Below are 24,745 nucleotides of genomic sequence, written 5' to 3'. Positions count from 1 at the left end.
TCCGGTTGGGCAGCAGCCATGGTAAGACGTGTTCCAGCTTTCTCCTGTCTTTTTTCTTTTTGACCTAGTTTTACTACCGCTGACCTTTTGTTTTATTTTCTGCATTTTATCGCTCTTCGGCTGTCTTGCCAGAATATATTACAGCCTCCTACACTTCTTGGAGGTTTAACATTCTTTATTCAGATAAGACGCCGGAGTTTCTGCCAACTGTCTGTGTCCGAACTGCCCTGAGGAATGGCAGTAGCAGCGTTTGTTTATGCATTTGTCTTCGAACTGTACCTTACCAGAATAGCAGCGTGCAAGCACGTTAATAGTGCTTTATCTACCCGTTTTGGCTGGGCTGTTTGTTTCTTTTCTACATCCTGTTCCAGCTCCCTGCTTGGCAACTGAGTTTCGGGGGCTCAAAATGGTTTTCACGTGGCAGAAATGCAGAGAACTGGGCTTGTGTGTGGGGGAGAAGAATCTTCCAAGCTGTCAACAATCTATGATTACACAGTACTTTCCCCCCAAGCCAAACTCTTTGGGAGGAGAGACGTGTGACGCCCTTCCCTGGCTCTCCCTGTCAGGTTCCTACCTGCGTGTGGCTACTGCCTGTCACTAGGCACCACCAGGGACTCCACCAGTCCGGACTGTCCTTTTTTATTGTTTCTCTCCCCGCTCTAGCACAGATCTCAACAGATCCCCCTGCTAGGCAACCACCAGTCACGTCCTAATACTAGTATTCCTAGAGACTCTGAATACTGGTATTGTTATTCTCTTCACCGCTGCCACCATTTGTTACAGTTTCCCTTCAGCCTTGGTCATTACCTTACCCTTCCTTCTGGTCTGTGAAACCCCAGCCAAGGATCAGGCCTTTGGTAAACCAAATTAAGTATTCATTAAAGATAACAAAGCTAACAAGATTAACAAGATTTCTTCTTAAGGCACATAAGCATATGGTTTTACTCAATACTAATCCAAACTCCACCCCCCTCCTTCTCCACTCTCTCCTGGCAAACCACTCTCTCAAACCCACCAAACAACCCACTCTTTCTCTTCTCCCCCCAGATTCCACTCTCACTCTTCCTTTTATACGTTCAGCCATTTTAAACACTCAGCCAATCATCTAGCATTCTACTGCCCATTCACTCCCCCTTCTCTTTCACTCCACTTACCATGTATCTTCTAAACAACAACACTTACCATATATACATTAATATAGGAACATCACAAGACGCTCGAATGGTCCTTAGACTGCCAACTCCCAAAACGGCTGGTGAGTGAACCCTCATATTCTAAAAACCTGGCAGAGGAACTTTTGGATGCTGGTTTCAATTGCTCTTCTATTCCGCCAGGGGGTGACATCCCCACTGAACTGTTAACTCTAGACTCTCTGCATGAGTCGCAGGAACTTTCAGCTCCATCTTTGATAACACAATCAATCAATCAATAATTTTTATTACGGTCATAGACCAGCCGAGCAATTTCCACAAAATATACACATAATACACTTACACAACATAAAAGAACAAATATTTAAATGAACATATATGGTTCATAGTCTCTGGAGCATCAGTTTTCTGTGGGTTTCAATCGCTACAGCAAAAAAGTTAGCAGCCTTACTTGTAAGGCCCTGCAGGAGAAAGAAAGCATCGCCCCAAGGGAAGGAGAGGCTGCTGCTGCTGTGCTGCTGCTGCTGCGGGACCACCACCTCCACCACCCTTCCCAGAGGGACTTCTGCCTGGCAGGACCAGGCCCCAGGTACCCAGCCAGCCAGGACTGATTCTTACCACCTGTCCCTCTTTGGAGGGATACATAAGCCGGCTGGCTGAGGTGGCCTGGGAGACCCAGGCCCTGCAGGAGAAAGAAAGCATCGCCCCAAGGGAAGGAGAGGCTGCTGCTGTGCTGCTGCTGCTGCTGCTGCGGGACCACCACCTCCACCACCCTTCCCAGAGGGACTTCTGCCTGGCAGGACCAGGCCCCAGGTACCCAGCCAGCCAGGACTGATTCTTACCACCTGTTCCTCTTTGGAGGGATACATAAGCCGGCTGGCTGAGGTGGCCTGGGAGACCCAGGCCCTGCAGGAGAAAGAAAGCATCGCCCCAAGGGAAGGAGAGGCTGCTGCTGCTGTGCTGCTGCTGCTGCGGGACCACCACCTCCACCACCCTTCCCAGAGGGACTTCTGCCTGGCAGGACCAGGCCCCAGGTACCCAGCCAGCCAGGACTGATTCTTACCACCTGTCCCTCTTTGGAGGGATACATAAGCCGGCTGGCTGAGGTGGCCTGGGAGACCCAGGCCCTGCAGGAGAAAGCATCGCCCCAAGGGAAGGAGAGGCTGCTGCTGCTGTGCTGCTGCTGCTGCTGCTGCGGGACCACCACCTCCACCACCCTTCCCAGAGGGACTTCTGCCTGGCAGGACCAGGCCCCAGGTACCCAGCCAGCCAGGACTGATTCTTACCACCTGTTCCTCTTTGGAGGGATACATAAGCCGGCTGGCTGAGGTGGCCTGGGAGACCCAGGCCCTGCAGGAGAAAGAAAGCATCGCCCCAAGGGAAGGAGAGGCTGCTGCTGCTGTGCTGCTGCTGCTGTGGGACCACCACCTCCACCACCCTTCCCAGAGGGACTTCTGCCTGGCAGGACCAGGCCCCAGGTACCCAGCCAGCCAGGACTGATTCTTACCACCTGTTCCTCTTTGGAGGGATACATAAGCCGGCTGGCTGAGGTGGCCTGGGAGACCCAGGCCCTGCAGGAGAAAGCATCGCCCCAAGGGAAGGAGAGGCTGCTGCTGCTGTGCTGCTGCTGCTGCGGGACCACCACCTCCACCACCCTTCCCAGAGGGACTTCTGCCTGGCAGGACCAGGCCCCAGGTACCCAGCCAGCCAGGACTGATTCTTACCACCTGTTCCTCTTTGGAGGGATACATAAGCCGGCTGGCTGAGGTGGCCTGGGAGACCCAGGCCCTGCAGGAGAAAGCATCGCCCCAAGGGAAGGAGAGGCTGCTGCTGCTGTGCTGCTGCTGCTACTGCTACTGTGGGACCTCCACCTCCACCACCCTTCCCAGAGGGACTTCTGCCTGGCAGGACCAGGCCCCAGGTACCCAGCCAGCCAGGACTGATTCTTACCACCTGTCCCTCTTTGGAGGGATACATAAGCCGGCTGGCTGAGGTGGCCTGGGAGACCCAGGCCCTGCAGGAGAAAGAAAGCATCGCCCCAAGGGAAGGAGAGGCTGCTGCTGCTGTGCTGCTGCTGCTGCGGGACCACCACCTCCACCACCCTTCCCAGAGGGACTTCTGCCTGGCAGGACCAGGCCCCAGGTACCCAGCCAGCCAGGACTGATTCTTACCACCTGTTCCTCTTTGGAGGGATACATAAGCCGGCTGGCTGAGGTGGCCTGGGAGACCCAGGCCCTGCAGGAGAAAGCATCGCCCCAAGGGAAGGAGAGGCTGCTGCTGCTGTGCTGCTCCTTTCTTTTTCTTTTTTTTTACTTTTTGTTGGTGTGTTGATGCAATTTGAGATGAATGGGTGCCTGATTATATGAATGTATGTTTGTTTATATGCTGTATATATGGCTGTATATATAGCTGTTTTTATACGTTTAATTGTTGTATATTTTAGTTGTATTATGTGCTTCAGAGAGAGTTTTATCCATCAGGCGGGGAGACTTGAGGGGGCCCCAATTGCCGTAGTGACGGGCAAAGGAAGGTATGGCGCTGTGAGAAGGACGTGCCAGGTAAGGAGAACGCGGTCCAGACATGTTGTGGCTGTGCCTTGTTCCGGTCCTTCCCACACCCGCAAGGTCGTTGGTAGTCCTATCAGCCAACTCTCAGATCTCCAGTTGCTGTTATTAAATGCCAGATCGGTATATAATAAAACCTCCCTCGTCCACGATTTGATTGTGGATGAGGCAGCCGATCTGGCATGTATAACCAAGACCTGGGTGGGTGAGCAGGGAGGAGTTGGTCTCTCTCAGCTCTGCCCACCGGGGTACCTGGTCCAGCATCATGGTAGATCTGAGGGTCGGGGAGGTGGGGTTGCTGTTGTCTATAAGAGTTCCATCTCACTCACCAAGCACCATGTTCATTCAGTTACTGGCCTGGAGTGTTTACACCTTGTGTTGGGCCAGAGGGACAGGCTGGGAATCCTTTTGGTGTACCGCCCACCTTGCTGCCCAATGGCTTCCCTAACTGAGCTGGCGGAAGTGGTCTCGGATATATTGTTGAGGTCCCCCAGACTAATAGTACTGGGGGATTTCAACATTCATGCCGAGACCACTTTGTCTGGCGCGGCTCAGGACTTCATGGCTTCCATGACAGCCATGGGGCTGTCTCAATATGTTAGTGGTCCAACACATGTATCGGGGCACACTCTAGACCTTGTTTTTGCTACTGAGCATGAGGAAAGTGATCTGGATGTGGGGAGTTTTACAACACTCCCTTTGTCATGGACAGACCACTGCTTGCTGAAGTTTAGACTTTCAGTAACCTCTTCCCTCTGCAAGGGTGGGGGACTTATTAAAATGGTCCGCCCCCGGAGACTAATGGATCCTGAAGGTTTTCAAAGGGCTCTGGGGGATTTTCCGGCTGATAGGACTGGCGCTCCTGCTGAAGCCCTGGTCGCTCTGTGGAATACGGAGATGACCCGGGCTGTAAACACGATCGCTCCTGCACGCCCTCTCCTGTGTACAGCTCATACAGCTCCATGGTATACTCCGGAGCTGAGAGCGATGAAGCAAGATAGGAGGAGGCTTGAGCGGAAATGGAGACGAACTCCCGACGGATACAATTATGCGCTGGTTAGTGCTTCGACTAAGCTCTATGTAGGAGCAGTGAAGGCAGCTAAAAAACATCATTTTGCTGCCACTATTAAATCATCTCTTTGCCGCCCAGCGGAGCTCTTTCGAGTTGTCCGGGGGCTTCTCCATTCAAATCCTCCGGACAGGGTGGAATCATCGGAGGCCCGCTGTAATCAGTTTGCCGATCACTTCCAGAATAAGATCTCATGTATCCGCCGGGACCTAGACTCTCAAGTTATAGCAGTAGATCCTAGTGAGGTGTCCGGAGCACAGTCTTGTCCTGTTTTGTTGGATGAGCTTCAGTTGGTTCAACTCGAGGACGTGGACAAGGTGCTTGGACAGGTACGTGCAACCACTTCGGTACTGGATCCTTGCCCCTCCTGGCTGATAAAAACTAGCAGGAATGGAACAGGTAGCTGGGCCAAGGAAGTGATAAATGCCTCTTTACGAGAGAGAGTGGTCCCGGGCTGTCTGAAAGAGGCAGTGGTGAGACCACTCCTGAAAAAGCCTTCTTTGGACCCAGACAATTTTAACAGCTACAGGCCAGTGGCGAATGTTCCATTCCTGGGCAAGGTCTTGGAACGGGTGGTTGCTGGCCAGCTCCAGGCGCTATTGGATGAAACTGATTATCTAGATCCATTTCAATCGGGTTTTAGGCCCGGTTTTGGCACTGAGACAGCCTTGGTCGTCCTGTACGATGACCTATGTCGGGAAAGAGACAGAGGGAGTGTAACTCTGTTGATTCTCCTTGATCTCTCAGCGGCTTTTGATACCATCGACCATGGTATCCTTCTGGAGAGGCTCGCGGAGTTGGGAGTTGGAGGTACTGCTTGGCAGTGGTTCCGCTCCTACTTGGCAGGTCGTCTCCAGAAGGTAGTGCTTGGGGAACATTGCTCGACACCGCGGGCTCTCCAATATGGGGTCCCGCAGGGGTCAGTTTTGTCCCCCCTGCTTTTTAATATCTACATGAAGCCGTTGGGAGAGGTCATCAGGAGTTTTGGAGTGCGTTGTCATCAGTATGCTGATGACACGCAGCTCTACTTCTCCTTTTCATCTTCTTCAGGTGAGGCTGTCGATTTGCTGAACCGTTGCCTGGCCTCGACAATGGACTGGATGAGAGTTAACAAACTGAAGCTCAATCCAGACAAGACTGAGATGCTGTTGGTGGACGGGTTCTCTGATCGGATGGTGGATATATACCCTGTCCTGGACGGGGTTACACTCCCCCTAAAGGACCGGGTTCGTAGTCTGGGAGTCTTTTTAGACTCTTCCCTCTCACTTGAGGCTCAAGTAGCCTCGGTGGTTAGGAATGCGTTTTACCAACTTCGGTTGGTAGCCCAGCTACGTCCCTATTTGAGTAAAGAGGACCTTACATCAGTGGTACATGCTCTGGTAACCTCACGTTTGGATAACCTCACGTTTGGATTACTGTAATGCGCTTTACGTAGGGCTACCTTTGAAGACAGTTCGGAAGCTACAACTAGTGCAAAATGCGGCGGCCAGATTGCTGACAAGGACCAAGCAGTCCGAGCATATAACACCTGTTCTGGCCAGCTTGCACTGGTTGCCAATATGTTTCCGGGCTAGATTCAAAGTGTTGGTATTAACCTATAAAGCCTTATACGGTGCGGGACCACGATACCTTGCGGAACGCCTCTTCCGATATGAACCGGCCCGTGCACTACGTTCTGCTACGAAGGCCCTCCTCCGGGTTCCAACTCACAGGGAGGCCCGGAGGGTGATGACAAGATCTAGGGCCTTCTCAGTGGTGGCCCCCGAACTATGGAACAGTCTCCCTGAGGAAGTATGCCTGGCGCCGACTCTGCTCTCCTTCCGGCGCCAGGTCAAAACCTTCCTATTCTCTGAAGCATTTTAAGTTACATTGATCTAATTTTAATAATGTTTATTGTATTGTTGATTGTATTTTAATATTATTTTGTTATTCATTGTATTTTTATACTATTTTATGTTCACCGCCCAGAGAGCTATCGCTAGTCGGGCGGTATATAAATTTAATAAATAATAATAATAATAATAATAATAATAATATATGGATCTTTATCTGCAAGTAAATATTGAACATAAAAAGTTGGATCTCTACCTTGAAATTTCTGTATAAGTGGCAAAATAAAATGGGATCGGGGAGCCTCATAGAATCTACAGTCTAAAAGAACATGATCAACAGTCTCAATAGATCCGATATTGCATGGACAGAATTGTTTGGAAAAAGGGATTTTTCTATACCTACCCTCGAGGAGACCAGATGGGAGAGCATTAAATTTAGCCAATGTAAATGCCCTTCTGAGCCTGGGAATATATAGATCGGATAGATATTGGGCCATAGTAAACGGTTTTATGGACGGATTAGGTACAAAGCTATGTCGGGATAGAGACATAAGAATTTGAAAATCTACATCTAAAATTCTCTGCCTGATGGTATCCAGAGCTTCCGAAGGACCCAGTGCCAAAACACTTAGAGGGGAAAAACCCAATGTCATAAGATAAGTGACAAGGGATTTCTTCCATTTCGATTGAAAGTTATCTATTAATACTAGGGGAGATAGACCAACAGGTTCAAAATTTAGTTTCAACCAATACCGGATTTTAAGAGTCCAAATACAGGACTTGATGGTAGGCATACCAGTAACTAAGCGGAGCTTAGCATTTGAGACACAAGGAGGGGTACCTAGTAGGCTTCTAAGAAATTTGGTCTGGATTATCTCAAATAGAGTGGAAGATCTATATATACTTACTTGGGCCCCATAGAGTAATTTTGAAATGACCTTCGCAGAAAAGACCTTAAGCGCCGATGGAACATATTGACCACCATTTATATGAAAAAAAAGATAGGAGGGCCTTAGAGGTTCTTGCTGCAGTTGACCTGGCACTTGCCGCCTGCAAATGTCAACGGCCAGAGGAATGTAAAGAAATTCCTAGGTATCTATAGGATGCAACTTGCTCAATAGGGGAGTCATTTATTTGCCATCGATATTTTGTCTTCCTTCTAGAAAACACTACTACCTTAGATTTATCATAATTAATCCCTAGTTGGTCTTCCAAACAATGGGACGAGAGGGCTCTTAACATGCAGCGGAGACCCACGCAAGTGAGGGACAGGGGAACTGCATCATCCGCATATAATAATATTGACACCGGTCTATTGGCTAAGGAAGGATAGTGAGAAGAAGTATATTTCAACTTCATAATTAGGGAATTTATGTACAAGTTAAAAAGGGTGGGGGCCAAAAGGCAACCTTGTTTGACTCCCTTGAATGTAGGGATGGAACTGGAAAGTATGCCAACACGATTACATCTAATCTGAATGTAGGTATTTTTATGAAGGCCACGAATCAAGGCCAGTAAGCGTCTGTCTATAGAAGTTAATTCAAGTTTGGACCAGAGGATCTCTCTGGAAATGGAATCAAATGCCGCCTTAAAATCTATAAAGGCGGCAAAGAGAGAGCCTCCAGTTCGAGCAGTATATTTTTCTATTAGGTGTTGTAATACTAGGACATGATCCAGTGGGGAGCGCGATGACCTAAAATCAGCCTGTTCCTCTTCGAGAATATTCTCTTGGTCCATCCAGGAGTGCAGCTTAAAGAGTAAATGACCTGCATACAGCTTACTTATTATATTGAGGAGAGAGATGGGTCTGTAATTAGCTGGATTTTCCCGAGATCCCTTTTTAAAAATTGGAATAATAATTGCACATCCCCAATCTTCAGGAATACAAAGGGACTGATCTATACTAGTGAAGAGGGCTGCTAAAATCGGGGCCCACCATTCCGTATTAGCCTTAATTACCTCAGGAATAATGTTGTCAGGCCCCGGAGCTTTGTGTGGCTTCAACTTTTCAATAAGAGAGATTATCTCTCTAGTGGAGACTGGAGGCCAAATAGGCAAGTTATCTATGGGAGGGTGCATCTGTTTTAAATTAACTAATCCAAAATCAAAAATATTTCGGAAATATGTTTCCCAGGAAGTTACAGGGATATGGTAATTCACTAAATTTACATTAGAGTTGGACGACCAACTCCTTGCCACAAGTTTCCAAAAAGTAGCTGAATCATTGGTCTTGGATGCAACAATCAAGGCTTGCCAGAGTTGGAATTGGGCTGCTCTTTTTTTTTATGAATTAGATTTTTATATTCCTTTTTTAAGGCCAAACATTCAGCCAATAAAGTGGGGAGACCTTGCTCTCTGTATTCCCTATATCGCTGTACTAATAAATTCTTTAAATTAACACAGTCATTATCAAATCATGGTTTGGAAACTCTTTGCCGTATGGTGGACTTTACAGAGGGGTTAGGAAGAAGATTTACTTGAACTTCCAGCAGTAGCTCCTGATAGGCAACCAGCATAGGTGCACCAAAATCAGCCGCTAGAAGTTGCTCTCGATGGCTAAGGAGATTAGCTGAGTGAAGAAAAGCTTTCAAGTCCTTTTCTCATTTCAGCGACCATCTAACTCGGGAAGCTCTCATTTCCGGGGCTATTTCCAAAGTCACTAGTTGATCTAAATTTATCAGACAATCACAATTCAACAATAGATACAAAGGGAGGTGGTCGCTGTCTGGGCGAGATTCAACTGAGCAGGATGAAATCATGCCATACAATTCAATAGATGTTATAAAAAAAGTCTATTGTAGAGGCGCCCTTCCCGGATAAATAAGTAAATTCGCCAATGGTGTCACCTTGTACTGGGCCATTTAGTAGGACAAGGTTCAACCTGAAGATTAACTGGGTAAGGCAAAAGCCAGCATAATTGATTCCATGATCTTTAAAACACCGGGGAGGAAAGTGAGAAGGCTCTCCAAGGAAAGGAGGAATTTCGTGAAAATGAGCAAATAACATTTCATCGTTTGAACCTAGTCTCGCATTAAAATCACCTGCAAGGACAACTTTCGCCAAAGGATTTAGCGATGTCTGGTTATCTATATAGATCTCTAAGTCATAAAAAGATTTACTAATTTGTTGTTTTCGTCGAAGCGGTGGGATATAGACATTTATTAATAACAAGGAAAACCTGGCAAATTTAAGGGTGAGAGACATAGCGAGATTAGGTAGGGTGTCTAAAATGATGGCATTAGTATTAAGTTTTAGAGCAATCAGCACCAACAGGCTGCCTTTAGGGCGGCCGCCTTTTTCACTAGATAAAGCAGCCATTGAATAAGCTGAGTAGCCATCAAATACCAGTGGCTCAGTACTCCAGGTTTCTTGAAAAAGAATAATATCGTATTTATTTACATATTCTTTAAAGGAAGGATCCACTTCTTTAGATCTCCAACCAGCAATATTCCAGGATAAGATCTTTAAATGGGATGTCAAGATAGAGGGTTCTAGTCAAGGCTTGGTGTTAGTTGGACAAAGGGGTATAGTGTCCTGAATTTTGGGAACATCATCAATTAATAAGGAATCAATCGCTAGAGATTCAATTTGATCAAAGCTAGAATTCATTTGACTAACGTTAGAGATAATTATTCCAGGAAGAGGTAAGGAGTTCTGCTGAAAAGGGAGGGCTTTTTGAGGTGAACCTTCTTCTGTAGGATACAGCATTCTCCTGTCAGTCCAAGAGAGAGATGACGGAGGGGAAGGATTATTCTGATTTGCCTTTAAGGTGGAGTTTTCTACATCCGTCCTCGATATATTTATTGTAGTTAAGATTTTGCGTAATCCGTAAGCTTCCCTAGAAGGCTCCGCATTACAGAGTTGTTTTAAGTGAAGAATTAATTTTTGTAAGCTTAAAATTATATCAGATTATTCTAGAGTTGACAGTGAAGTATAAACTTCAAAAAGTTCTCTTTCTTCCTCACTGGGTTCATCGTTGTCAACAGTGCATCGTAGACTATAGCTTAAATCTAAATCTTCTATAATTTATTGGGGTCTTAAAGGCTTATCCGGCAACTCGTCCAAAAGTTGAGGGGGAGAAGACTTCACTAAATTCTCATCCAATATAATTAAATTCCCCGTTGGTACTTGATGTGAAGTTTTCCGTGAATTCACGGTAGGTGAAATATTTCTACAAAGAGGTTGAGGTGGGGCAGTATTCTCAAAAAATCTAGATACAGTAATGCCCATAGAAAAAAGAGCATTTCTATTTTTGAGAATCTGGCTGGTATGAACAATCGATCTAAATGTAACTACAGTGTGAGTAGGAGAAGAAGTGAAGTCTAAATACTCCACTTGAATAATATCAGCAATTACAAAAAGACCCGGAATGGATTTTTCTAAAATACTTAAAAAATGTAACTTACGCTCAAAAGGGGAGATGTAACCCCGAGGTCTATAATAATTAAAAAAAGAAAGTTTTTGACGATTAAGGACTAACGACCACTCTGCAGTTAGAGGACCTTTGTTAAGAGTGTTAGATTCCTGCAGCATGTCCATTTTTTGATCCTGTAGAACAGGAATCACATTCTGATCTAGCTTTTTATCAACAGTAGATAATGGGGATAAAGGGGACACAGACATACAGGCCCTGTTATCAGCTAGATTATCCACTCTCCGGATAGTTTTAGAGGGAGAAGGCTTCTGTCTCCTAGCCTTCCTAGAAATAGGGGCTACGTCCAATAATTCAAAAAGTTTGGAAAAGTTCATCTTGCTGAGAGGTTTTGATTTTGGTTGCTTAATGTTTTCAGGTTTCTTTACAGCAGAGATCTTCTTAGCTTGAGGTTGTTGATGGAAACATTTTTTCAATTTCTTATGAGGCTTAGTTCCGTTCCTAGATCTCACTGGAGCAGTTTGTGAACCACTGGTATAAGACTGTGGACGCTGAATAAATTTACTGGCTACTTCCACTAGAGTAGCATTCCACTAGCCAGCATAAATAGCCAGCACTCAATCAGATTGATGTTAAGAGGGGAAGTTTCTGAGCCATTTTTAAAGGAGCTAACAGGGGTACAAACTGCAGAATGAGATGATAGTCCATTAGATGGCTGAGAACTGGAGGGGTTAAGGAATTCCTGGTATCTCTCCTCAGCTTCCTGGTGAGCAGGGGTTAACAACGGTGATTCTTGATGAAGCCAGTTTTCAGCCTCCTCAATCTCTAGAGCCAAATTTGGCTGGGACGGTTTTTGAGACCTGGGTTGCAACATTCCATTTAAGTCCAGGGGCCAGTCCAAAGGAGCATTTGTGTGGGCAGAGATTATTCGTGGTTGTATTGATTGGGGGGGTGAACTTGATAGTTGCGGAGGCAGTGCAAGCGTTCCATCTCCAGCCAGGTATGTACGCCCCTGCAAACAATCCTCTCCGGATACTATCCTTTCTGGGCGTGTGGTTGTCCCCAGCTTGTTCAATTTCGCTGCCTCAGATTTAGAGCCAAAGAAGGAGACTATCTTTGTTTGTTTTAGTTTCCTGGAAGGGGAATCAGGGTCCGTAGGCAACAGGCCCAAAGATTTATAATCCTTTCTTGTAAGCACCATGCTTGCTCACAGAGACACAATAAAACATAAAAGGCGAATTCCAAATCGCAAAGCTAAAAAGAAAATATGCTTGAAAGCTTTAAGCATTGAACAAGGTCAGAAGTAAAACAGGAGCAGAAAAAGAGCTTCTTTCCTTGTTAAAAAAGGCCTTAATGGAGAGCTTATCCAGACTGAACAGAAAAAATAATAATAAAAAGATAAGAGCTCCCACAGGGAGTAACAGCATAAGTCAAAACTATTATCAAACTAAACTTGTTCCAGTTAAAATGAAAGGCTTTCAAAATTTAAGAACAGCAATGGGATTAAAAAGTCGTAAAAATATTAAAAAGGAAAAGACGCTGCCGGGTAACTCAAGGTGCTTACCGACTGCGTCGCCATGTTTTCCTCTCCATCGATAACACAACCCATGTGTGGGACGCCTTCTCCTCAGAATGCTTCAGACCTACGGCCCCCCCTGCTGGCTAGAGACGACTTAATGCTGGAGGAATTGACCCTGATTAAAGCGTATATTGCTGAAACCAACAGCTTATTGACCACATTGGTCCAGGCTACAGGTCTGCTTTTACGTAATAAGCCCAGCGAGTCAGGTCTGCCAGCCAGTTCAATCATTTGCTCACGCTCCACCAAGCCGGCTCCCAGGAGGATCCCCAGAGCTTCCAGACCTCACAAGCAGGCCTCCACAGCAGTCAAAAAATCTAAGAATATCAAGAATGTCAAATTTAACCCAGGCAGGAAAATGAATTTCAAGCCTTTATTTAACTTTTTGGACTCCCTTTCTAACTCCTCTTCGACAACCTTGCATCGTCATGGTACAGCTCGTAAAAAAACCTCTTCTCAGAAGGACTCTTCCATGGAAAACAGCAGGTCTGACTACCAATCTATAAGCCCCCGGGCTGCTTCTGTGGAGAAGGACTCCGTTACGGCATCTACCTCCACAAGACATCCCTCCAAGTCTGAACCGACTAGGACGAGCTCCTCCCAGCCTACCAAGAACCCCCCATTCTTACATCACAGCTATGCCAGGCAGGCGGAAACTCTTTCCATTCTCCCACCAAGGCTAAAACCCATCCCCTCCACACCCTCTCCAGTAACTCTCCAGGGTGCTTCTCCCTGGAATTTAAGAACATAAGAACATAAGAAGAGCCTGCTGGATCAGGCCAGTGGCCCATCTAGTCCAGCATCCTGCTCTCACAGTGGCCAACCAGGTGCCTGGGGGAAGCCCACAAGCAGGACCCGAGTGCAAGAACACTCTCCCCTCCTGAGGCTTCCGGCAACTGGTTTTCAGAAGCATGCTGCCTCTGACTAGGGTGGCAGAGCACAGCCATCATGGCTAGTAGCCATTGATAGCCCTGTCCTCCATGAATTTGTCTAATCTTCTTTTAAAGCCATCCAAGCTGGTGGCTATTACTGCATCTTGTGGGAGCAAATTCCATAGTTTAACTATGCGCTGAGTAAAGAAGTACTTCCTTTTGTCTGTCCTGAATCTTCCAACATTCAGCTTCTTTGAATGTCCACGAGTTCTAGTATTATGAGAGAGGGAGAAGAACTTTTCTCTATCCACTTTCTCAATGCCATGCATAATTTTATACACTTCTATCATGTCTCCTCTGACCCGCCTTTTCTCTAAACTAAAAAGCCCCAAATGCTGCAACCTTTCCTCGTAAGGGAGTCGCTCCATCCCCTTGATCATTCTGCTTGCCCTCTTCTGAATCTTTTCCAACTCTATAATATCCTTTTTGAGATGAGGCGACCAGAACTGTACACAGTATTCCAAATGCGGCTGCACCATAGATTTATACAACAGCATTATGACATCAGCTGTTTTATTTTCAACACCTTTCCTAATTATCGCTAGCATGGAATTTGCCTTTTTCACAGCTGCCGCACACTGGGTCGACATTTTCATCGTGCTGTCCACTACAACCCCGAGGTCTCTCTCCTGGTCGGTCACCACCAGTTCAGACCCCATGAGCGTATATGTGAAATTAAGATTTTTTGCTCCAATATGCATAATTTTACACTTGTTTATATTGAATTGCATTTGCCATTTTTCCGCCCATTCACTCAGTTTGGAGAGGTCTTTTTGGAGCTCTTCGCAATCCCTTTTTGTTTTAACAACCCTGAACGATTTAGTGTCGTCAGCAAACTTGGCCACCTCACTGCTCACTCCTAATTCTAGGTCATTAATGAACAAGTTGAAAAGTACAGGTCCCAATACCGATCCTTGAGGGACTCCACTTTCTACAGCCCTCCATTGGGAGAACTGTCTGTTTATTCCTACTCTCTGCTTTCTGCTTCTTAACCAATTCCTTATCCACAAGAGGACATCTCCTCTTATTCCATGATTGCTAAGCTTCCTCAGAAGCCTTTGGTGAGGTACCTTGTCAAACGCTTTTTGAAAGTCTAAGTACACTATGTCCACTGGATCACCTCTATCTATATGCTTGTTGACACTCTCAAAGAATTCTAATAGGTTACTGAGACAGGACTTTCCCTTGCAGAAGCCATGCTGGCTCTGCTTCAGCAAGGCTTGTTCTTCTATGTGCTTAGTTAATCTAGCTTTAATAATGCTTTCTACCAGTTTTCCAGGGACAGAAGTTAAGCTAACTGGCCTGTAATTTCCGGGATCCCCTCTGGATCCCTTTTTGAAGATTGGCGTTACATTTGCCACTTTCCAGTCCTCAGGCACGGAGGAGGACCCGAGGGACAAGTTACATATTTTAGTTAGCACATCAGCAATTTCACATTTGAGTTCTTTGAGAACTCTCGGGTGGATGCCATCTGGGCCTGGTGATTTGTCAGTTTTTATATTGTCCATTAAGCTTAGAACTTCCTCTCTCGTTACCACTATTTGTCTTAGTTCCTCAGAATCCCTTCCTGCAAGTGTTAGTTCAGGTTCAGGGATCTGCCCTATATCTTCCACTGTGAAGACAGATGCAAAGAATTCATTTAGCTTCTCTGCAATCTCCTTATCGTTCTTTAGTACACCTTTGACTCCCTTATCATCCAAGGGTCCAATCGCCTCCCTAGATGGTCTCCTGCTTTGAATGTATTTATAGAATTTTTTGTTGTTGGTTTTTATGTTCTTAGCAATGTGCTCCTCAAACTCTTTTTAGTACTGCAACCTCTAAAACTCGTTGTCATATGCCAACAGAGGGATTCTGGCAATCGGTCCTCCTACCCGAGTATTCCCTTCTTGGACTCCTGTTTCAGCCAGGCCCTTTCCGCCAAACAACGTATGAGTTATATTAATCATCTGGTTAAACTGACTTCTTATTCACGCACTTGGAGATTAATCGCTACTTTCCATTCAGCGACTATTGCCAATTGGATTTACAATGCGAGGGAGAAGTTACAAAAGTTCGGCATTTCGCTGCACCACTATTTTTTAAACGTATCTCCCCCCAGGTCGTTAATAGTCACTCTGGCTGACACTCCGAGAGCAATCAGAACCACGCCCCCCAGTCCTAAGCCATCCTGCCCCCGTCATGATCGATTTCTTTCTGGCATGTGGCAGGACAGGAGGGCCTGTAATCAGTCAATCGCAAATGATCGAGTATTGACAGGGCCCTCATCTGCATCTGGCCCTTCCTCCTCACCTCCTCTACAGGTAAGTCCCGCGGACAGGACCTTAGATGTCAACCACTCTACTAGTACTCTCGAGAGCTCCCTCAATGGTGATGAGATTGTGGTGTCCCGCTCCTTTGCCACATTACCCCCCCAGGACCAATTAGACATCTTGCTGAGACTTGAACGCCTTAAGGACCACTTATTAAGTATTTTCAGAGAGGGAAAACCAACGGTGGATCCATGTACATCTGAGACTGACTCTAACTCTAATTACTTCCCTGAGGTTGGAGTGGCAGATCGGGTTCCGAACCTCCAGCCACCTCTCCAAACCCTCCCTGGTCTCTTGAACACCTTATGGACTTCAGGGGCGCCTTTTGCCACGCCCGCCTTACCTTTTTCCGATAATTTGGGCAATTTGAATTCCCTTCCCCCACATGATCCCCATACCATTCCTGCCTCACTCCCCGCCCCCCCTGAGGTGATCCACTGACAACCTATAGCTTGCTCTCCCGACCTACCTCCTCTCCGCCCTCCTCCCAAGCCCCCCCCTGCCCAACCTTGAAAGTTGTAATGCTCTGCTTAACCTTCTATCATGGAATATTGCTGGCTGGGCCTCCAAGCACAACTTGCCGGATATGTTATCCTTCCTGGCTAATTTTGATGTGATTTTCTTACAGAAAACCTGGGCAATCGATACAATTATCCTTGATGGCTTCTCTTCTATTGATCTCCCAGCCGCCTCCCCCAGGGGCCAAGGCAGACCTAGGGCTGACCTTGCTATCCTTTTCGCAACTTCCCTGGCCGTTTCACTATCCAAGCTTCCCTCTTGCGGCAATATGGCTATAGCCGCCTTGCTAGAATCCAGTGGCCTATCCCTCCTTTTGATTAATGTTTATATCCCCCCCTTTTCAGCCAGGAGGGATGTCTCTTCGGCCTGGGAGACCTTGGAGAGCTATATTCTTGATATTGAGTCCCGCCATCCCCACATACCTCTTATCATTATGGGCGATTTCAACGCTAGGATAGGCCCCAACAACTCCAGCCTTTTTTCTTCCAATCTTTGGGAAGCCATAGATCTTACTAACATAATGTCCCCCCACGATTGGTCATCTAAAGACCAAAAGGTGAATTATGGTGGCACTCGCCTGCTGCTCTTGGCAGGCTGTTTTAACTTGACGATTTTGAATGGATACCACAGGTTTGACAGCCGCGCTGAATTCACCTTCATCTCGGGGCGGGGCAGTAGTGTGGTCGATTACGTTTTGGTTTCTTCCTTTTTACTCAACTTTATTGCCTATTTTGCAATGGGTAATAGATTGGACAGCGACCGTCTCCCATTAATGTTGTCACTCTCACCTCCGGAGTCTGTTCATCTAAAACCCAACATCATCTATACCCATAATTCCTTCTCCCCTAGACATAGGAGGATTAAATGGTCTTCGGACATTTCAGCTAGGATAGCTGCCTTCTTAGAATCCCCTTCTGCCCTTGCTCATAAAGAACGTATTATGAATGCTACTGATTCCCAATCCAAATTAGCTGCCTAATCCAACTTGGCCCTTGCCCTGGACCCCTTCCTAAAATTTAACTCTCGCCATTCAAAGCCTCGCGGCTCCTTCCGCCCCACCCGCTGGTTTGACAATGAGTGCGTCGCTGCCAAGAAAAATTTGAGGAGGATCTATCTCACCTACATAAGCAATAATTCCAACTATCTGCCAACGGAATATTACGCTGCCAAGCGCTTTTACAAATCCCTTTTGGTCTCTAAAAAGAGACAAGCTACTCTCGCCGGGTGGAAGGTGCTAATTAACGCCTCTAAACTCAATGATTCTAAGCTCTTCTGGGCTCTGGTCACGGACGCCCTGTTCTCTTCGAATCCGGTTGCGTGCCATATTCCTTCCCACATTTGGGAAAAACACTTTTCCAATTTGTTTAAGGAGCCCACATCCTTTTCTTCCAATAGGTTAGACAGCTTTGACTTCCCGGACCTTCCTCTTTGGCCCCCTGTCTCGCAGAATGAGATTATTTCTCTTATTAAAGGCCTGAAGGCTGGTAAAGCCCCCGGCCCTGATGCCATCCCTCCTGACCTTTTGAAGTCACAATCAGCATGGTGGGCACCCCTCCTCTCCAATGTTTTTATGTGGATAAACAATTCTGGTTTTATCCCCGCTTCCTGGCTCGATGCTATTGTGATTCCCATCCATAAAAAGGGACCTCAGGATAACCCTCAGAATTTTAGACCTATTAGTCTGCTCTCTACCGTTGGGAAACTATATGCTAGGTACCTTAACAGTAGACTCACCACCTGGATTGAGGAGGAGAATATCTTAGGCCCCGAACAGGCTGGTTTTAGAAAGTCCAGATCCACTCTCAACCATTGTGCCCTGTTAAACCACCTTGCGGAAAAGTATACCGGCCCCCTAGGGAATGGTCTTTATGTGGCCTTTATCGATCTTAAATCGGCCTTTGACTCAATTCCTAGAGACAGGCTCTGGGCAAAGCTTCTGCAAACCACCATTGACAAAAGACTCCTTTTCCTTATTTTTCAACTTTATCAACCTTCCACTCTACGGGTTCGGTGTGGAACAGATGGCTCCCTTACCAACCCTATTCCAGTTACCAGAGGGGTGAGGCAGGGCTGCATATTGGCCCCTACCCTCTTTAATCTTTATCTAAATGACCTTAGTTCATTCTGTCACTCTGCCATTTTTCATCCCCCCAAAATAGCAGACCATGCCTGTCCTCTGCTACTTTATGCTGATGACACGGCTCTTCTGTCCCTATCTAGAATAGGCCTTAGACGGCTCTTTCACACTTACATGGCCTATTGTGATGAAAACTTCTTGACCATTAATTTTTCAAAAACTAAAATCTTGGTTTTTTCTTCTCGGCCTTCTATTTCAGATTGGCGAATTAATGGTCAGAGGATTTCCCAAGACAGGGAGTATAAGTATTTGGGGATAATGTTCCACTCTTCACTCTCCTGGACCCCCCACCTACGGTCCTCTGTACCCACGGCCAAGTTCTTGGCTAAAGCACTACTCCGCTATTTCTTTTCTAAAGGCGGGCAATTCATACCTGATGCCACCAGAGTCTTCTTTGCTAAAATTGCCCCCCAGCTCCTCTATGGAAGCCCAATTTGGATCGCGAATTTCTGCCCCAAAATTGAGGCTGTTCTTTCCAATTTCCTCCGCTCCATTTTTGGAGTGCCCCGTTGTGTCCCTAATGCAGTCTTAAGACTCGAGGCTGGGCTCTCCTCTTTAGAATGCCTTTCTTGGTCCCGAACATTGTGTTTCTGGTCCAAGATAGCATTCACTGATCCTGCACCGGGATATCTCAATGCCATGCAGATTGACCGCTTCAGCAGTTCCTGGGCCAAAGTGGTTCAGCACAAACTTTCTTCTCTTGGCCTCTCTACGGAGTTTTTAGCCACACTCGATTTTGGCACTGCCAAAATGACCATTAACAGGCGCCTAAAGGACATAGATCTTCAGTGTGACATAGCCAACGCCGCTAAAACCTGTTCCCCCCTCCACTCTGGATTGAGGTTCTTTTCCCCCCTTCCTGCCCCATATCTTGAATTTTTAGATCTGCCGCGCTATAGATTAGTTTTTACCAGGGCTAGATTTAACTGTTTAACATCAGCCCTTCTTGAAGGTTGCTTTCGGGGCATCCCACATGCTAATCGCCTTTGCCCCTGCCGACTTAATGAAATTGAATCTCTGTTTCATGTTCTTTTTATTTGTCCTCTTTACTCCACTGAACGCATCAAGTTCCTAAATCCCTTGATCATGAATTCTCTTGGAGGTACAACCTTGGACAAACTGAAGTTCCTTTTATCCGGCACAGATAAATCAATATCGCTTGGGGTTGCCAAATTTCTCCATGCGGCCCAATTTTTACGCAGTAAATACATTTCTAGTATTTCGTGTTGATTTTCTTGTGCTAGATGTATCTACTTGTTTATCCTTTTTTATCTTGCATGTTTTAATTTTCTTATTTGTATAACGGGTCTATGACCGTACAATAAACTATACTGTACTATAGCTGCCCAATATTCCTGCTTTTTAAAGTTTGATAGAAATATCTGTTGGCTATTGGTTTATTCTGAAAATGCAAGGGGTTTTTTTTGCCTACTAGTTAATTATTATTATCATTATTACCATGATCATCATTACTTAAGATAATAAGAACTGGCTTTGACTTGCAGGATATTCTCTAGGCTAAATGAGTTTGTGAAGCACCATTTGGCAGACATACATCCATTCAGGGAAACCTGCACTTGCTAGCATCACCTTAGCTATACCTAGCTCTGAGAGTTACCCAGCAAAGATCTTGAGGCATGCACACTCACACACCAGCCACCTTCCTCTCCAGTTACTTGGCTTGCTCAGCTAGCATTTCAAAGATTGCTATTCCTTAGCAAACCAAACCTAACAATATTTCTTTCCTTCCTTGATTTCAACAGAACTTAATTCCAAGGGAATGTCTTTAGGCTTGAGGTGCAAAAGGAAACAAAGTCTTTACTGCTTTTTGGTCATATTGATAGAGACACCATTATTCTCCCCCCACCCCCCAAAAAACCCAATCCTTGGTCACCTCTTGCACACACGTGTTCAGTCGCTATATTAAAAGACAGCACAATACAAAACCAACTGAGCATTTTGCACAAAACCATTTACTTGTGTTGTACTTACTCTTGATTAAATGACCATTAACCAGGTCTTTGAAGGGCAGGAGGAGACTGCTTTCGGCTGCAATTCAATAAATGTCTACTCAGAATTAAGCTCCACTGGGTTCAATGGGACTTTTTCCCAGGTAAGTGTGTACTGGACTGCAGCCGTAGACAGTGCTTGATTGGATCGCTCTGTCCTCCCTTCCCCTTGGCTGCTGTGAAGAGAGTGATCAAAGCAAGTGGTGTTTGAAGCAGGGAGAGCAGAGATCTAGCCATAGATAAGCACTTTTAAGACTCATTTGTATCAGTGGAAAAGAGTTGCAGTGCAATCCTGTCCATGTCTACTGAGAAGCAAGCCCCATTGAGCTTAATGGGACTCTCCCCCCTTTTTTGCTTCTGCATTCAAAGCACCTCTGCGCCTCTCCTGGGTTATTTGTCTATACACATGAATGCTGTTATTGCTGGAACAAAAAACTGAAGAGGGGCATTTTGAAACCTAGCTAATGTAGATATTAAGTTCTAATTGGGAATGTATGGAATTTAAAAAAAATACCACAAACTCAGCACAGCACTTACTGGCATGTGGATAACAGTAATACAGCTGCAGCAGGGGGGAAATAAGACATGTCTACTCAAAAATAGGCCCTGAGGCTTATGAGAAGAGGGGGCTGGCCTTTACGCACCCAGGGTGAGAGGAAAGTGGGAGCTGGCCAAAAGGAGCTTCACCCAATCCAATGGGGGACGAAGAACAGCACGGAAGAGGCTCCTTTCCAACCCCCTTGCTTGGCAAGTTATTGGCAAGGGACTGGATCGCACCCTTTCCTCCCCTCTCTGAGGGTTTGGGGAGTGGTTTGGTCCACTTTGAAGTCACTGATAAAGATACTACTAAGCTCCTACTGGGAGGAATGGTGGGATATAAATCTAAATCATCATCATCATCATCTGAACCCTTCCTTCCTTGCTCGCTCAGCAATATGACATGTGAGAAGGATCTTGGAATTGTCGTTGATCACAAGCTGAATAAGAGCCAATGGTGTGATGTGGCTGCAAAAAAAGGCAAATGCTATTTTAGGCTGCATTAACAGAAGTATTGTTTCCAAATCGCATAAAGTATTCTGGTCTCTGCACTTCAAGAAGGATGCAGACAAACTGGAAGAGGTTCAGAGGAGGGCAAAAACGATGACCAGGGGACTGGAAACAAAGCCCTATGAGGAGAGACTGAAAGAACTGGGCATGTTTAGCCTGGAGAAGACAAGACTGAGGAGAGATATGATAGCACTCTTCAAGTACATGAAAGGTTGTCATACAGAGGAGGGCCGGGATCTCTTCTCAATTGTCCCAGAGTCCAGGACACGGAGTAATGGGCTCAAGTTGCAGGAAGCCAGATTTCGACTGGACATCAGAAAAAACTTCCTGTTAGAGCCATATGACAATGAAACAATTACCTAGAGAGGTAGTGGGGTCTCTGACACTGGAGGCATTCAAGAGGCAGCTGGACAGCCATCTGTCGGGAATGCTTTGATTTGGATTCCTGCATTAAGCAGGGGGTTGGACTCGATGGCCTTAGAGGCCCCTTCCAACTCTACTATTCTATGATTCCAAGTAGCCTCCTGTACAAGGTCATTATCTGAATTTGAGTTGCAGGTCTGTGGAGCAATCAGAACTTGAAAGACTTGGCACGGGGCAGCGTCAGTTTGTTTTGCAGCGTCGGTTGAAGCAGTTTAGCCAGACTCTTTAAATATTGCTCCAGAAATCTTTAAAGGGGGGGAGACACTGCTTGGAAAAGTGCTTGCTTTGATCTCTTTCTCTTCTCATCAACTGATGTGGGGAGGGGGTATCCTAGTTGGCGCTCAGTTCAGGTCTGCAATAAAGAAGAGCTGCCAAGAAGGCAGGCTGGCAGAGGCCAAGCCTCATCACCTGCCCCCCCATTTCCTTCAGACCTCTGTGGTCGGAAGAAGTGTGGAGAGGAGATTTAAGGGGTGGTGTGATCAGCTGGTGGGTGAATGGGAGTGTGCCTTCCCTTCCTCCTTAGTGTTTTCCCTTCAGATATTGCGGGGGAGGCCATGGGACGTGGCCTCTTGCCACCTCCCTTCTTGGCAGCTCTTCTAAGTCAGGAAAATGTGCAAATGCCAGGGAGCATAGCACAGGCTCCCTCTATAGGGTGCCTTCCCCCCCCTCAGCACAAACAGGATTGCCAACAGCAGCCCCTATAAAAAAAAAAACACCCTGAGCTCAGAGCTTCTTCCTCCAGCTCCTTCCTCCTTCAGCCCTTCCACAGCTCAGTGCCATGACGCTAGAGGCAAGAACTGCCACTCTTCCCACCAGGGACTCCAATCATGCATTCATGGAGCTAGGGAGATGCCATTGGCTTTTAGGTGCTCATGCGGGGCGCTATCATTTACTCCCATGTTAATTTTCTTATATTTAAATAAAATAAACAAAAGCGAGGTTTTTTTCACTTTTAAATTATAGAAGATGAAGCTCTGACAATGGGGCAAGGTCCCTCATAAGATTACAGGTACTTCTCAAGCTTGTAAATTTTTTAATGATGTTTAACTGATTATGAGACCTCTGCTGGAAAAAAAGCCCATTAGGGTTCAGAATTTTTTTACTCCAATTTTCAACCGCAGCTGGGATTCTCCCTGGGTGTTTTGTGTATTACCAGGAAAACTTTCACGGTTGTAGAGCAAGGAATTCTTACTGCTGCAGTATAAGGCTTGTCAGGTTTCTTGAATTGTGACTGTAAGAAGGACCAGAATGAGGAATGGGGGGTATTTCACATGGTGAACACAAAAAATCCGTGCTGGTGATAGTATACAGCCACTCGCATAGCTGTATAATACTCAACACCTTCACCAGACTAAAAGTCCCAGGTTTCTGTAAGCAGGTTGAGGGACTTTTGGTCCTCCAGATGTTGCTGAACTACAACTCTCATCATCCCTAGCCATTGGCCAGGCTTGCTGGGGATGATGGGAGTTGTAGTTCTGCAAACACCTGGAGGGTCACAATTCCCCCATTACTGCTATAAAGAAAGCCATGGAGTTCTGCTTGCATATAGCCCCATTTATAGCACAGATAAATTAAATACACCTTGCAGCAAATGCCCCAATTCCCCCCCCCCATTTATTACTATTCAAACCGGATCTCATAGCTTATTTCTGAATTAGGTTTGCCAGGCTAAGGGCCTGAGAGTGATCCTGTATCTTTAGGAGAAGAGAAAGTCAGCCAAGTGCAGGTGTTCCTGCAACACTGTAATGGGAAAAACCACAAGGTGGAATTCTCCCTTCCCCCTGCACAACTTCTAAAGATACAGAAGACCTCTTGGAGGCTGAGCCTGGGAGATAGATAGATAGATAGATATAAATACAAGACAGACAGATACCTTGTCAAGGGTGTCTTTCTCAAGTTTAAAATTCAGTGCCCAGAGGTTGCCAAGAAGAGGGAGTGGGGCTGGTCCAGGAGGGAGCCGTCCACCAGCCCACTGCATCTTCTGATATTGCACCATTAGGTAAAATGCAACAACCAAGGCAGAGACAGCTGCAATCAGGCCCAGCATCACTTGGCTCTTCTGTGCCCCCAAAAGTGGTTCTCAGCTCCTGGTCAAGAAATGGGCATTGCATGTTTCTTTGTTTAAAAGAGAGGTCCCTCCACCATTCCACCATGAAGCCCTCAAGGTGGAACAGAACTTTATAAAAAACCCACCCAAAACCAAGTTAACAAAAACAAAGAAAAAAAATCTAGACAAAATCAGCCAAAGAGCATCGGGCAGTGCTCATGCACACACCCACACATTTTGGGGAGAGATTTGTTCATACCCCAACTCAATGAGAACATACCTAATTTGCACTTCCTGAATCCATATATGAACCAAAATGAAGCTATTCTTTGAAATTCACACTTTCTGAATTTCTGAGTGCAGTTTCTCCGACCAAAAGATATGATCAAAAAAGGCATATATAAAAGTGCATATGTTAGTGAAGTCATGTGCAAAAAATGCATTACATCAGTCTTTCCCGACATTTGGATCTCCAGATGTTGCTGGACTACAGTCCCCATAATTCCTGACCATTGGCCATGCTGGCTGGGACTGATGGGAGATGTAGTCCAGCAACATCTGGGAACCTAAAGGTTGTGAAAGGCTGCATTATATTAAGATATTTACATAAATGCATATATTAAGAGAAATCCATACAAAAGTACGGACCTGAAAAATATCATACCAATTTTTTTCAATTATGTATATTAGGAGATATAAAATGTATTCAAAAATGTGTACTCTTTATATGGACTTTTTTAAAGAAAAAGCTTGCA

The 24,745-nt window shown here is 45.9% G+C and overlaps 1 protein-coding gene across 1 annotated transcript in view; it reads right to left on the bottom strand.

The window, feature by feature from the left end:
• The window catches only part of LOC133389578 (cytochrome P450 2J6-like), a 43,434-nt gene extending 19,444 nt beyond the window's left edge, over positions 1-23,990 (bottom strand). Inside the window, exon 1 of the mRNA XM_061637516.1 lies at positions 23,817-23,990. Coding sequence (XP_061493500.1) covers positions 23,817-23,990 — 174 coding nt within the window. The remainder of the gene's footprint in view (positions 1-23,816) is intronic.
• Positions 23,991-24,745: the final 755 nt, after the last annotated feature.

The sequence above is a fragment of the Rhineura floridana genome, chromosome 7 (assembly GCF_030035675.1).
Source record: "Rhineura floridana isolate rRhiFlo1 chromosome 7, rRhiFlo1.hap2, whole genome shotgun sequence".
NCBI classification, from domain to species: Eukaryota; Metazoa; Chordata; class Lepidosauria; order Squamata; family Rhineuridae; genus Rhineura; species Rhineura floridana.
This window is presented reverse-complemented; position numbering and strand designations above follow the sequence as displayed.